Source organism: Aethalodelphis obliquidens, unplaced genomic scaffold (genome assembly GCF_003676395.1).
Source record: "Aethalodelphis obliquidens isolate GAN/ISIS:26980383/991018 unplaced genomic scaffold, ASM367639v1 scaffold11, whole genome shotgun sequence".
NCBI lineage: Eukaryota > Metazoa > Chordata > Mammalia > Artiodactyla > Delphinidae > Aethalodelphis > Aethalodelphis obliquidens.
This window is the reverse complement of record NW_020837955.1, coordinates 1,857,996-1,873,750: the sequence shown is the minus strand read 5'-3', so window position 1 is coordinate 1,873,750 and position 15,755 is coordinate 1,857,996. Positions and strand designations below refer to the sequence as shown.

At 40.0% G+C, this 15,755-nt stretch overlaps 1 protein-coding gene across 7 annotated transcripts in view; it reads right to left on the bottom strand.

Annotated features, from left to right (window-relative positions):
- The window catches only part of IPMK (inositol polyphosphate multikinase), a 41,963-nt gene extending 26,785 nt beyond the window's left edge, over positions 1-15,178 (bottom strand). Inside the window, exons 1-4 of one of the 7 annotated variants that reach the window (XM_027111875.1) lie at positions 14,669-14,782; positions 14,030-14,223; positions 11,539-11,613; positions 5,067-5,161 (exon numbers count right to left, since the gene is read on the bottom strand). In XM_027111875.1, the coding sequence (XP_026967676.1) occupies positions 5,067-5,161; positions 11,539-11,560 (117 nt within the window). In that variant the 5' untranslated portion in view covers positions 11,561-11,613; positions 14,030-14,223; positions 14,669-14,782. Of the gene's footprint in view, positions 1-5,066; positions 5,162-11,538; positions 11,614-13,055; positions 13,116-14,029; positions 14,626-14,668 lie in introns of those variants that run through there. The other 6 variants (XM_027111876.1, XM_027111877.1, XM_027111874.1 and 3 more) reach the window with 6 other exon arrangements.
- Positions 15,179-15,755: the final 577 nt, after the last annotated feature.

The window sequence follows — 15,755 nt, the reverse complement described above, 5'->3', positions numbered from 1 at the left end:
CAGATAATTCTTAGCGAATGCAAAAGAATTCTTGCCCACAGACATGAAAATAAATTCTGGCCTAGAGGAGGGTCAAATGACTTCCCTCCAACCCCGCTGAAAGGGGAGAGTTTACAGTGTTCTTATGTACACTCATTCCACCTTCCCTTTAAGCCATATAAATTTGTGCTTCTTTGACTTCTCTTTTGAACCAGTTTTAAATCTGCCTAGTTCCCTCATTAAATGATGAGTTTAGCAAAATCTTTACCATGTATTTGTTTCATATCTGTAAGCAAATTGTGATTTTACCTCAAAAAAAAATACTGTTTAACTCAATGCAAGTCTAACTATTATTTTGTGTTTTTTTGTGTGTTTTTTTGCAGTACGCGGGCCTCTCACTGTTGTGGCCTCTCCCGCTGCAGAGCAAAGGCTCCGGATGCGTAGGCTCAGCGGCCATGGCTCACGGGCCCAACCACTCCATGGCATGTGGGATCTTCCCAGACCAGGGCACGAACCCGTGTCCCCCTGCATTGGCAGGCGGACTCTCAACCACTGCGCCACCAGGGAAGCCCAAGTCTAACTATTATTGCTCATTTAATTCTTTGATTTATAACCAGTAATAATTCTAGAAAAGACTAGAAATATCCAGATATCCTGGAACTAGATTCTTAACTTTTTTCCTAGAAAAAGAGAGAAAATATTTTTGTTTTAAAAACAACTTGTAAGACATCTTATCCCATTAACTCTTGTCAAATACGGTCTACCTAATTATCCAAAACCACTTAAGTTTACTCATGTAAAATGCTCATGAAATCTCAGTATCAGAATTCTACGTGTCACACCACATTTATGTCAAGTAGTTACATACAACATAATTCTACAGAATAAACTCAAGTATGGCAGAAACTCACCAAATATCCACATGATACATTGTATTTCCCAGGTTCCCCTATTGAAATATGAGCATAAGTGATATTAGTCACTTATGGGCCAAGGTAATTAAGAGCAGGGTGTACCTTATCATCCCTCTGTTCCTGGCACAATGAGAGTGAGGGCACAGAGTGTTCATGATGACCTAACGACAAGATGGAGGAACCAAGTATATCTCTATGTACTTACCTAAAGAAGTCTATGATATATTTATAAGTGAAAAGATAAAAACTGGAAGAGTAGAAAGGTAAACTTTCTCTTCTTACTTTAAATATTTTTTTAAAGTAGTAAGACTGGTATTTACTGCAATATGCCAAGCAAGATAACCTAAAAAGCTTTCTACCTAGAAATGTAGGATAAAATATAACAAATATTTTCTTAAACGCATAACTGAGCTCCCAAGGTTAAAAAGGAAATTCATAGGGATCTAAAATAAAGAGGAAACCCGAAGTGCTAAGCTGAGCAGTGATGTTGGGCTCATAGAGGTCCACTCTGAAGCCTTGAACCAAAGGATATCTGAACTTAAGGACTTGTCATAGATGAGGATAGAGCTACTATACCGAAACAAGGAGAGTAAATAAAGAACGTTTTGGTCAAGCTGATAGAGAAAAAGAGAAAAACAGCAAATAAACAATATCAGGAATTAAAAGGGAGTCATAACTAAACTAGCACAGCATTTTAAAAAATACTATGAAGAACTCTGCCGGGTGGGTAATTATATAAAACAAACTACAATCTGTATTTTACTATCACATTAACAAAGAAAAAATCAAGACATTTAAGAAACTGAATCATTAGTTTAAAAATACATCCCTTGGGGAAGGGTAAGCTGGGACTAAGTGAGAGAGTAGCACTGACATATATGCACTACCAAATGTAAAGTAGATCGAAGCAGCAGCATCGCACAGGGAGATCAGCTCAGTGCTTTGTGACCACCTAGAGCGGTGGGATAGGGAGAGTGGGAGGGAGATGCAAGAGGGAGGGGATATGGGGAAATATGTATACATATAGCTGATTCACTTTGTTATACAGCAGAAACTAACACAATATTGTAAAGCAATTATACTCCAATAAAGATGTTATATATATATATATATATATATACACACACACACACACATACACACACACATCCCTTCCAAGGAAAGAATGAGAGAAAAAAAGATGGATGGAAAGGAGGAAAGGAAGAAAAAGACCACAGGCCACTCATGAATTCATAGGTTAAGTTTTATCAAGCCTTTAAGGAACAAAATCCTTATCTGATACAAATTCTTCCACAAAATAGAGAAAGAAATGCTTCTCAACTCATTTTATGACGCTAAAAGAAACCTGATATCAAAACCAGACAAGGACAATATGTGAAGAAATAATAGTCCAATCTCACTTATGAGTATAGCTGGAAAAAATCTTAAATAAAACATTAGCAAACAAAATCCAGTAATGCATATTATTAAAAAACAAATTTAAAAAGACATGTCCAAGTAGGTTTTATTTCAAAAATGGAAGGTAGTGTAATGTTAGAAATCTATTATGGCATTTACCACGTTAACAGATTAAAAGAGGAAACTCATATGACCTTTTCAACAGATACAGAAAGGCAGCTGAAAAATATTCAATACCCATTCGTATTCTGAATTGTTTCTTGAAATAAAAATAGGAAGGATGTTACGTATCTTCTTCTCCTTCCCCAAGAAGCTCATTTGAATCGACTGCATCAAGGGGGGTTCCTTGCCCTCTTGCCATTGTCTCTTCCTGGTACAAGAGACTGGAGGGTAGGAGAAGACTTGAGGTCAGCTTATTTACTTCTCTAGTTCCCTCCTTATCAGTTCAAGTCTTCTCATAAAGTTACCCTCCCAGAGTTCCAACAACCACTCCCTCTCCTTGCCGATTAGGCCCAGGGATGGTATGGCATTATCTCTTGCAGGTGGCCTTAAACTCTGACTACAGTTCTTTTATTAAACTGACAGAGTGCACCATTTGTTCCTTGACAGAATCTTGACTCACAAAGAAAGCAATTTCCTTAACCTGGGGAGAAGTACCTCTCAAAAACTTAGATTGAAAGTCATACTTTAAAGGGGAAATGTTAGAAGCACTTCTACTAAATGAGAGGAAGATGCCCCCACCATTGCTTCAATTAAGCACTGAACTAAAGTCCCTGACTGCAAGGGATGCATGCGGGTTTGATCCCTGGTCGGGGAACTAAGATCCCACATGCCTCGCGGTGCGGGCAAAAAACAAAAAGATTTCAGCAAGATTACTATATATAAGAACACTATACAAATATCTATTTCATTCTTGTGTATTAGCAATCATTGGAAAACTTAATTCAAAAAAATACTATTTACAATAGAAACAAAAAATAAGGTACCTAGAATAAATCCAACAAATTATGTGCAAGACTTTTGCAGAGTAAATATAAAATACTTTCCTCAAAAAAGAAGCAGTGTTAGCAGTTAAAAGCATATTCTAGAGATAAGACTGCCTATGTTCAAATCCAGGGGCCATCATTAACTGTTTGAATGATCTTGGTCAAATTATTTAAACTAATTTTGCCTTAGTAAAAAATGAGGATAAAAATAGTACCTAACTCACAGGTTGTTGTTAAATGAGCTAATGGTGGTAAAGCATTATAGCAGTACTTGTTTTTTGTTTTGGTTTGCATCGTTTTTTTACTTGCACTAAATTCAAGAGCTATAGTTATAAAATTCTTAGAAGAAAATATAAGCATAAACCTTCATGACCTTAAATATGACACAAAGTCTATGCTTCGAAGGACACTAACGAGAAAGTGAAAAGACAACCCAAAGAACAGGAGAAAATATTTACAAATCACGTATCTGATACAGGATTTGTATCTAAAACATGGAAAAAAGGTAAAGACAACCCAATGAAAAAATGAGCAAAAGATCTAACTAGACATTACTCCAGAGAAGAAACACACATGGCCAATAAGTACATGAAAAGATGTTCAACATCATTAGCCATTAGGGAAATGAAAATCAAAACAAACCACAGTAAGATTAACACTTCACACTCACTTGACTGCCCATTAAAAAAAAAATAATAATAACTAACATGTGTTGGTGAGGATATGGAGTAACTGGAACCCTCATACATTAGTGGTGAAAATGTAAAATAGTGCAGCCACTTTGGGAAACACTTCTGACAGTTCCTCAAGTAGTGAAGTGTAGAATTATTGTATGACCCAGCAATTCCACTCCTGGGTATATATCTAAAATAACTGGAAACAGGTACTCGAACAAATACTTATACATAAATGTTCATAAAAGCACTATCTACAAAAGCCAAAAGATGGAAACAATCCAAATGTTCTTCAATGGGTGAATGGATAAACAAAATGTGGTATCTAAGTATAATGGAGTATTACTCAGCCATAAAAAGGAACAGAGTACTAATGCATACCACAAACCTTAAAAACATGCTCAACAAAAGAGGCTAGACACAAAAAGTCACATATTGTGAAACTCTAATTATACGAAATACCCTGAATAGTTAAGTCCATAGAAAGCAGATTGGTGGTTGGCAGGGATTGGGGGGAGGGAGGAATAGGTCATCATGGCTTAATGGGTACAGGGTTTTCTTTCATGTGATAAAAATGTTCTGTAACTAGACAGAAGTGGCAGTTGCAAAACACTGTGAATGTTCTGAAAAATACTCCTAGCACACCACTGTAAAGCAATTATACTCCAATAAAGATGGTAAATAAATAAATAAGTTTTAAAAAAAGTACTCCTAGTAATATGGTTAATTAGATGTTAAGTGCCCCCCTTCACCCTTACCCTCCTTTGGAGTTGCACAGTACATATTAGCACATTCAAGGCTCTAAGAAATCCTGTAGTAAAAAAACACCTATTTAAACTCAGCACTTCTGAGAAATACAGTCTCTCAGCTAAGCGTTTTTCAAAATGTAGGTCACAACCCATCAATTGAAATCAATTTAGTAGATCAAATCTTTAAAAAATGAAGTAGAATAGAAAATACCAGAATGCATAGGTAAAGATAAGCATTGTATTTCTTGAAGCTTTTGTTTCAGTCACATACACAGTACACTAAGACATGCTGTCAAATGTATTTTTTACTGAGTCATCACCAGAAGGCTATGAAAAACACTTTGAATACAACGAAACAAATCTTACCTCACTTACCATATTATAGAATTCCAGCTCTCTTGGACCCCTTGGAGGTGGCTGCAACTGTTTCAAAACTGTGCCATCTGGATGTTGCAGTATACCTACAGAACAAGTCACATATTTTAAAATGGTTTAAATAATAGCGTATCTTGCATCGTAGATTTGTTCCTAAAGTTACAGATAAACCACTTTGATAAATTTAAGGGATTCCTTACACTTATTTCAGAAATTTTAACATTTCAGTGCTTGTTATATGCAAAGCACCAGAACACAAATTCTAAACAGCTTGGTTTTATTGTCTCCAACCACTGTTTCCCTTGTAGCCCCCTCAGACTTTCTAATAAATAGAACACATGTAAATTTTTACAGAAATTCTTCAGTGATAGACTTTCCAGGAGATGTTAATTTATAGTTAAATAAGAAGCAAGTTAAAAGCAGTAGCATAAATTGATCCCACTTTTATTAAGCAAACAAAAAAATGTTAACAATGGTTCTATATGAATTTCCTACTTTGTAATTTTTTTGCTTCTCTCATCTGTTATAAGAAAGCAACTAAAATTTTTTCCTGATTCAGATGCACTGTGTACAGCTATACAGATAGCATGAGGGCACCTAGGCAATGGGAAAAGTGGGGGCTGAAATCAGGGGCCAAGCCTGGAGCAGGAAGAGGTACCTTTTTATAATATGTCCACTCAAAGGAAAAACTTTTTCTAAAGTCATCACATATATATACTAGCACTGCCCCTGTCACTATGCCATGAAGATTCATTCCCAAGTTTATATGTTAAAATCTTAAATTTTCATATATTGAGATTTCATAAAATCACACTAGTTAGAACACAACATAGCTCAAATAAATCTATTTACAATTTTGGTAAAATACGCCACTTAAGTTTCTATTTCTTTTGGCAATGCCAGGAATTTTTAATCATGACAAAAATGCAGAGTTTAGTCAACAGAAGCAGAAAGTACCAACTTAAGAGAAACAGTAATCAAGTTTATTTGTTTTAAGTCCTAGTTACAGACTAGAAGGAAGGTAAACATTAATTCATATGGATAAGATTGGTTGGTAGAGGTTTTTGGGACTTCAAGGAGCAGTCTAATAGAGCTAAAAGTTACTAAAGAGAAATTCTATTCCCAAAGGCTGGGATGTAGAACAAGAAAGGTCTTCACTCCCATGGAAATAGACATTTTCAATAGGCTAATGAAGAATGGTAGATGTAAAAACTCCTTGATGAACTGAACTGTGGTTGTGCGGGGGCGGAATGGAGCATTCATAAGTGAGAAGAGAACCATGAAGCTTCCCTATCTTGGGGCAGACACCTCATCTAGAGACAGGTAAACCTGCCATTAGACAAATATTTTAGCAGGCAAGCAGAAATCAGCCAGACTGTAGACAACAGTGGGGGGTAGCAGGATGGATTAGAGACAATAGTCCTAACACAAAAATAGATTGCTTGGTCCAGCAATTCTCCCACACTACTCACTCTGCAAAACACCCACTCCAAGTTTTCAGAGAAAGCAGACATGGAGTAGAAGATAGTAATACCAGGCATTCTCCCAGTGAATGAATTCCAGGATCTAAAAGTAAACCAATAGTACCTTATACTGCAGCCAAATACCTCACAGCCAAAAGACAGTCATGATAAGAAAGGAAGCATCTTGGAAGGCTGAACCAATACCAGGTGAACTGAATCTAAGACTGCAGCCCACACCAGCTCAATTAAATTCAAGGGGGAATTTATGATTTATCAGCCCCTCACCCTAAACAGAAGAAAGGGCTTATACTCTATGTGGAGCAAAACAAAACAAAACAAAACAAAAAATAGCACACTTCAGGGGACTTCGGTGGTCCAGTGGTAAAGAATCTGCCTTCCAATGCAGGGGATGCGGGTTCGATCCCTGGTCGGGGAACTAAGATCCCACATGCCGTGTGGCAACTAAGCCCTCGAGCCACAACTACAGAGCCCCCGTGCTCTGGAGCCCGCGTGCCACAACCAGAGAGAGAAAACCCGCACGCCACAACTAGAAAGAAGCCCACCTGCCACAGCCAAAAATAAAGATAAATAATAATAACCTTTAAAAAATAATAATAAATAAATAAATATTCCAAAATGAGTAAATATACTGATGTCTGGGGAGACAGAGTTCTCTGTGAGAAAAAAGGGAGATATGAATACAGAACAGGGGGAGGTAAAGAACACTGTGATATTAAATTTTAATTACAGATATGAATATGAACTCTTTTTTTTTTTTGCAGTACGCGGGCCTCTCACTGTTATGGCCTCTCCCATTGTGGAGCACAGGCTCCGGACGCGCAGGCTCAGCGGCCATGGTTCACAGGCCCAGCCGCTCCGCGGCATGTGGGATCTTCCCGGACCGGGGCACGAACCCGTGTCCCCTGCATCAGCAGGTGGACTCTCAACCACTGTGCCACCAGGGAAGCCCTGAACTCTAATTTTTAAGAATATGAAATTATTTATTTCTTAATCTAGTCTGCTGAAAGGACAAACAGCAACCACACTAAAGGAGCAAAGAATACACCTGTTGCCCAGATCTTGGTTTTTAAATACCATTTACCCCCAAAGGAACTAGGTTCTTGAAGAAAATAGTGGTTCATTCTAGGACTGGGACAGGGCAAGTACAAGATGAACATGGGACATCTTTTTATGCCACAACATGAGAAAATGCTTTAAAAGAAAATATGGAAATGTTAAAAAGGCACAGGAGGGACTTTCCTGGTGATTCAGTCGATAAGACAGCCAAAATAAATAAATATTAAAAAAAAAAAAAAGGCACAGGAGCCAGCTTGAAGAAGCTCCCACTGCCGAAATCTGGGACAACTGAGCATCAAAATAAGTAGCAACAATAATGGATTAAGACCCATTCACTGTTTGAAAAATCCATTACTCCATCCTACTAATTAAAGAAAGAGAGACAGAGGTGGGAAATCTATATTCCTTATAGAAGAATGCCAAAAAAAAAACAAAAAACAAAATAGCGACTTCCCTGGCAGCCCAGTGGTTAAGACTCTGCGCTTCCAATGCAGGGGGTACAGGTTTGATCCCTGTCCTGGAACTAAGATCCTGCCTGCCATGCTGTGCGGCCAAAAAAACAAAAGAAGAAGAATGACAACTAACATGTAGCAGGAATAAGAGAGTTAGAACATTACCATTTTCCAACTAACAGTAATTAGTGAGTTGGTCAAATATCATCAATGGGTGCTTACAACATTTGATGAAAACTTTGACGAGAAATGTGATATTTTTTTTATTTTTATTTTTATTTTTGCGGTACGCGGGCCTCTCACTGTTGTGGCCTCTCCCGTTGCGGAGCACAGGCTCCGGACGCGCAGGCTCAGCGGCCATGGCTCACGGGCCCAGCCGCTCCGCGGCATGTGGGATCTTCCCGGACCGGGGCATGAACCCGTGTCCCCTGCATCGGCAGACGGACTCTCAACCACTGCGCCACCAGGGAAGCCCCGAAACGTGATATTTTAAGTCTAAAAATATTCCTCTCAAATTATTTACTTACAATAGGAAAAATAAAACTTCACGGTGGAAAAATCTGGCAATAACATTTAATCAGGTGATCAGTTATTGGGTTGGCCAAAAGATTCGTTCGGTTTTTTCTGTAAGCTGACTCTAGTAGCGCTTAGTTGTCTTTAACTTCATTCGAAACAATTTTGTTAGATTATATTGTGACAGCTGTCATATCAGCATGGATTAAAAAAAAACTTATCAAAATTGGTGAATTTTTGTGTAGCCATTTTAATATTGAAGATGGAAAAAAAAAGCAACATTTTTGGCATATTATGCTTTACTATTCCAAGAAAGGTAAAAACGCAACTGAAATGCAAAAAAAGATTTGTGCAGTGTATGGAGAAGGTTCTGTCACTGATCAAACGTGCCAAAAGTGGTTTACAAAGTTTCATGATGGCGATTTCTCGCTGGACAATGCTCCACGGTCGGGTAGACCAGTTGAAATTGATGGTGATTAATCAAATCGAGACATTAATTGAGAACAATCGACGTTATACCACGTGGTAGATAGACGACATACTCAAAATATACAAATCAAGGGTTGAAAATCATTTGCGCCAGCTTGGTTATGTTAATCGCTTTGATGTTTGGATTCCACATAAATTAAGCGAAAAAAACCTTCTTTCCACATGTGATTCTCTACTTAAACGTAACGAAAACATTCTGCTTTTAAAACAAATTGTTACGGGTGATGAAACATGGATACTGTACAATAATGTGTAACTAAAGAGACTGTGGGGCAAGCAAAATGAAGCACCACCAACCACACCAAAGGCTGGTCTTCATCCAAAGAAGGTGATGTTGTGTATATGGTGGGATTGGAAGGGAGTCCTCTATTATGAGCTCCTTCCGGAAAACCAAACGATTAATCACAAGAAGTACTGCTCCCAATTAGACCAACTGAAAGCAGCACTCGATGAAAAGCATCTGGAATTAGTCAACAGAAAACACATAATCTTCCATCAGGATAATGCAAAACCGCATGTTTCTTTGATGACCAGGCAAAAACTGTTACAGCTTGGCTGGGAAGTTCTGATTCATCCACCGTATTCACCAGACATTGCATCTTTGGATTTCCATTTATTTCGTTCTTTACAAAATTCTCTTAATAGGAAAAATTTCAATTCCCTGGAAGGCTGTAAAAGGCACCTGGAACAGTTCTTTGCTCAAAAAGATAAAAAGTCTTGGGAAGATGGAATTATGAAGCCTGAAAAATGGAGGAAGGTTATTAGAAGAATATGGTGAATACAATGCTCAATGAAGTTCTTGGTGAAAATGAAAAATGTGTCTTTTATTTTTCCTTAAAAACCAAAGGAACTTTTTGGCCATCCCAATATATCACCAGCAATGCAACTGACATCCTGTGCTTTATGATATGATGCTTCAAGAAAACAACATAATTCATAAGTATTCTTACCAAAAATACATTCATCTGATTCTAAGCGTGAGGAAATAATTAGACAAACTTAAAGAATATTCTAAAAAGCCATATGCCTATACTCTTCAAATATTTCATAGTTATGAAACATAAAGAAAAATTTAAAAACTGCTCCATATGAAAGGCAACTAAAGGCTCATAACAACTAAATGTAATGTACATAGCCTTAGAAGGGGAAAAACTGTTATAAAGAATATCAGGGGGAAATTGCTATAAAGAATACTATAGGAATAATGGCAAAAGCCAAATGGAAATATTCTGGAATTGATAATTTTACCATGGTTAGGTAAGAAAATATTCTTATTTTTAGAAGATACACAATTATTTAGAGGAAAGGGGTCATGATGCCTGCAATTTTTTTAAAATGGTTCTGCAAAATCATTACCATATGCAGAGAGTAATAAAGCAAATGTGGCAAAACATTAATAATAGGTAAATCTAGATGAATGGTAATATATTCATTCATTCATTCAGTTCATTGTACTATACTTGCAACTTTTCTAAGTTTGAAATGTTCCCACACACACAAATTCTTTAAAAAGGAAGGATGATTTACAGTAGCATCAAATACCTAGGGAAAATCTAGTGTAAGACCTTTACACTGAAAACTATGTCTAAGAGAATTAAAGAAGGCCTAAATAAATGGAGAGATAGACCATATTCAAATACTGGAAGACTCAGGATTATAAAGAAATCAAATCTCATCAAAGCAATCTATAGATTCAAAGCAGACACAAAATCTTATCAGGTTTCTTGGGGAAAATGACTAGTTGATTTAAAATCTATACAGAAATGCAAAGGGCCAGAAATAGTCACGATAATCTTGAAAAAGAAAATGGGATGTTTATTCTACCATACATCAAGACTTATTATACAGCAGCTTAAGTTAAGACAATGAAGTATTATTGCTAGGATAAACAAATCAGTGAAACAAAAGTCCAAAAGGAAATTCAAGAAATTGAAATAACTGGGGTATATGCACAATACAGTACAAATGAGCTGTAAAAAAACAATGAGGAAGCACTCTATGAACTGATAATACTGATTTCTAGGAGATATTGTTAAGTTTAAAAAGCAACGTCCAAAACAGTATATACAGCATATCACTTTTTGTGTCAGAAAGAAGGGAAAATGAGAAAACTTACAGAGATCTGCTTATTTCTGCAACAAGAAACTCAGAAAGAATAAATCAGAAAACAATGAAATTGGTTAACTACAAGGGATGCTGAGAAATGGGATGGAGTGATAAGGAATAGAGTGACACTTCTGATATACCTTTTTGTAAAGTTCTGACTTTTGGAAGCATAGTAATTTTACAACCATTCAAAAATATTGATATATCACTGAAGGAAGGGAACTGAATTTAAACAGAAACAAATGAATCCAACTGTATTTCGAATGAATAATATTACCATTGAGAAGATGGGGGGTAAAAATAACCACACACACACAAAAAATTCTAATCCAAATAACTTTTGAAGAGTTTCCAACTACATACCTTCAGTAAAAGGGAATCTCATCTTGCACTCTTTATTCTAGGTTTGTTTTCTAGAGTAGTATGGGTATAGAAATCCTGAAGATTATAGGATTAAGGAAAAAAAATTAATATTGCTGGGAGCCAGGTTCTCACTGAGGCAAACAGGAAACAAATTTAGAATCAGGAAAAGGAAAAAAACTCTGTGGAGTTGGAATGAAACTGGAAGTATCAGTATGTACTTATGATTTCTAAAATATTTATACATACTTTTTAGTTACGTGTATTGAAAAGACCTGGAAGCAATGACACCCTAGTGGCAATGAGCAAACCTGCACCCAGATCTTGGTTTCTAAATACCATTTCCCACTAAAAATGAACGAGCGCTCCTTAGAGAAAATGGCTGGTTCCAGAGCTGGGAAGGGAAGGCACAAGATAAGGCAAAAATAACTTGTGACAGAAAAGAAGGAGGTGCTCCCAATTGGCCAAATCTAGGACAATTTGGACAACAAAATAAACAAGTTCTATAATGGGTTATGACACTTTATAAAATAAGAATCCACGACTCCAAAGCGATCATAAAAAAGAACACATGGGCTTCCCTGGTGGAGCAGTGGTTGAGAGTCCGCCTGCCGATGCAGGGGACACGGTTTCGTGCCCCGGTCCGGGAAGATCCCACATGTCGTGGAGCAGCTGGGCCCGTGAGCCATGGCCGCTGAGCCTGCGCGTCCGGAGCCTGTGCTCCACAACGAGAGAGGCCACAACAGTGAGAGGCCTGCGTACCAAAAAAAAAAAAAAAAAAAAAAAAAGAACACATATGCATAGTAGTAATGGAGGGCTATCTCTTTTTTTTTCCTTTTCTTACAAACTCAACTATACTTCAATAAATAAAATATTGACTATATTCCCTGTGTTGTACATTACATCCTTGTAACTTATTTTATACCTCATAGTTTGTACCTCTTAATCCCCTTCACCTATTTTGCTCCTCCCCTCTAGTAACCATTAGTTTGTTCTCTGTATCTGTGAGTGGAAGGCTTTTTTTTTTTCTTCCTATCTGAGGGCTATTTCTTACAACAGAATGCTGACTGTTAAAATAGAGGGAGTGGTAGAATTGGAAAAATCACAATTTTTCAACTATCAGAGTAAAGGCTGCTTCAGGCAAGAATCATCAATAGATGTCTAATCTAGGGGTAAAATATGAGGACCCCAATATCTGCATGATCTTAAAGCATCTCTCCATAGACAGCTTATTATTGCAAGGTGGAAAATATTAACTATGTACTAGAGAAGCCAGACCACACTTGGACCAGATGATCAAGTTAATATCACTAATAATGGGCAGATAGGCATTGTGGACTTTAGACGTGATACCCTAAGAAGGACAGACTTTTATAATGTTCCAGCCAGAAATGTATCACCTGAATCTAATCATAAGAACCCATCAGAAGTCCAAATTAAACAATATTTTATAAAATAACTAGCCTGTAGTCTTCAAAATTGATAATATCATAAAAAAAAAGAAAGGCTGAGAAACTTACAAATTAAAGAATTCCAAGAGACATGACAACTAAATGCAACAAATGGTCCTGGACTAGTTCCTATGCCAAAAAAAACAAATACGATAAAAGACATTATTGGAAGAGTTGACAAAAGCAGAATATGGACTACAGATTAAAGCATTGTATCATGGTTAAACTTTCCATATTTGATAAATGTGCTGTGGTTACAGAAATACACACTAAAGTACATTCTTAGGAGATACTCACTGAGGTATTACTTGTGTAAAGGGGCATGATATATACAACCTACTCTCAAATAGTTCAGAAAAAGACAAATTATGTATCAATATATAGAGAGGGCTAACTTCAAGGAACAAGTTAACTAACAATTTAATGGGGAAAAAGGCACGCAACTGACACATCATTAACCCCTAATTTTGAAAAAGAGAAAAGGAGTAGGTAAAGATCAAAGTAGTGGGAAATGTTCTTTGGGAAATAATATACATTCAATCTCATCCATTTTCAGAAATCCTTGTTTGAGTGGTTTTCTACAAGCACAATACACGGTGGGAAAAAAAGTGCTCTGAAGCAAGACCCTTGGTTTCCAGATTCTACACACAGTAGCTTTGTGACTTTAGGCTTGTCACTTAACCAGCCTTGGCTTCAGTTACCTCGCCTAAAAATGTCAGTATTATCTTACCAGCCTAAACCGGAATCATCTTACCAGCACAAACCAAATTGTCAGGTCTAAGATCTGCATTACTCACATACGCCTCCATCTGATTCTCCAAGTAATCATGGCCTAGGAACCAGTGTAAGCTAGGTGAATTCCAGTTTCTAAACCGAACTTTTACATCACCAAGAGAATAAAAAGGCCCTGGATTGTGCTTTAAACGCCGTGACTCAAAACATGTACTACACAGGCCATGACACAATCTTATAAAGATGATCAAGAATAACTGATTGTCTTATCTGTGTACCACCCTAATACAATAGTAGGGTGTATTTCCTACCGTGAATCCGAGTTTCAGCATTCCTGAAACCACGCCTCCCGGAGAAATCCAGGAGATATCAGAAAAACCTCTCAAGGGGGCGCGGAGAGAGATCCCGGATAAACCAGGACAAGCTTCCAAAACCAAAACCAAAACCCAAACAAACAAACATTCTAAAACAAAAAACACTTGTTTCGTCCCCTCCAGCTATGCAGCTGCACCCAAAAGAGAAGCACTAGATTAGCATCATATGCATTTCATTCCTTTTCTTTTGCAATACTAGCTGCCCGCCTATAATAAACAGACCTTGTGCTCAGGGGAGAATTTACTTCCCCGTCCAGTAAAAACGAAGTTCCTTATTTTCACTAACAACGAAAGCCGTCTTCAATCAATACCCACCCTCCCTGGGGAGACCAGACACTCCTCTCCCCGCCACCTCCTGCTGCCCGCCTGACGCCCCACACCCCAGAAATCGTCCCACTTTTCGAGCCCCTGCTGCACGGGTCGCGAGGCTCTGGGGGAAAGCGGAAGAGACCGGGGATGCGGCGTACACACCCGGAGGGGCGTCCGGCACGGCCAGCGAGCCCCAGGCTACCTCGGCCGGCCCGGGGCTCGCGAAGGCGGAAGGGGTGCGGTGAGCTCCGCGCCACCCCCACTTACCCACTTTGTCTTTCCCGTACATGTGCCCGGCCACCTGATGCGAGAGGGGCACGCAGCCGTTGAGGAAGCGGAGCCTGCCACCCGCCGGCTTCAGGGTGCCCTCCCGGGAGGTCTCGCCCGCCGGTGGGGTCCGCATTTCTGGGGGGCCGGGCGCCTCAAGCCGGATAGGGGATGGCGGCTCCGTTGCCATAACGGAGAGCTGAAGCGGCAGCAGCAGCGAGAGCAGGGAAGAAAATAAGGCGGAGGGAGGGGACGCCGGAGAACCCGGGGGTCGCTCAGGCTCGGCCGCGAGGAGGCCCGGGGGTTCCTGCGGCTGGTGCCCTCTGTGGCCCAAGGAGGGGGCCCATGACGCCGCGAAGGCGCGGGCTCGCCCTGCCCAACTCTCGGCGGAGCGCGCCTCTCGGCTCCCGTTGCTCAGCCGCCGCAGCCGCCGACCCGGGCGCAGCCCAGGAGACTGACCCCAGCGGATGAGCGGCGTCGGCGGTGGCGCCCCGCGCTCCCTGGGGCCTTGACGGCGACGGCGGCCCCACCTCCCGTGCCCCCGCCCCCTCCCGCCGTCCTCCAGTCCCCTTAGCTGCCGCGCGCGCGTCAGCGCCGCCGGCACCGCCGCCTCAGCCGCGAGCTTCCTACTGCGCGACCCGCGGCCGCCGCCGCTACTGAGCATGCCCAGAGGCCGCCAGACGGGACCCCCGCGGCAGGGCGCGCGCTCGGCGCTGCCGGGGCGAGCGGAAGGCGACCTGGATGAGGCGACCAAGCTCGCGACTCTTCTCATTCCCACCCGGTTGTCCTTACGGTTCTGCCAGGGCTGGTGTGCCTTCATTCATTCAGTGCGCGCTTCAGCGCTTCCCGGAGTTAAGCTCAAAGACATCAGGGGCTCCCAGTTGTGAGGGGCAGTCAGTCACGCGTTAGGAGAGTTGGGAGGCAGTAGCGGTGCCCAGGGAGGCTTGGAAGACCACCCTTTAACTGCAATCACCTCCCTCCTCCAACTCCCACCCTGCACTGATACAACAGGAGTAAAAACAGGAAGCTTCTTAGAAGACGCACCTCCAAAACATCCCTCAAGTAATCCTATCCTCCCTCCCCAAAT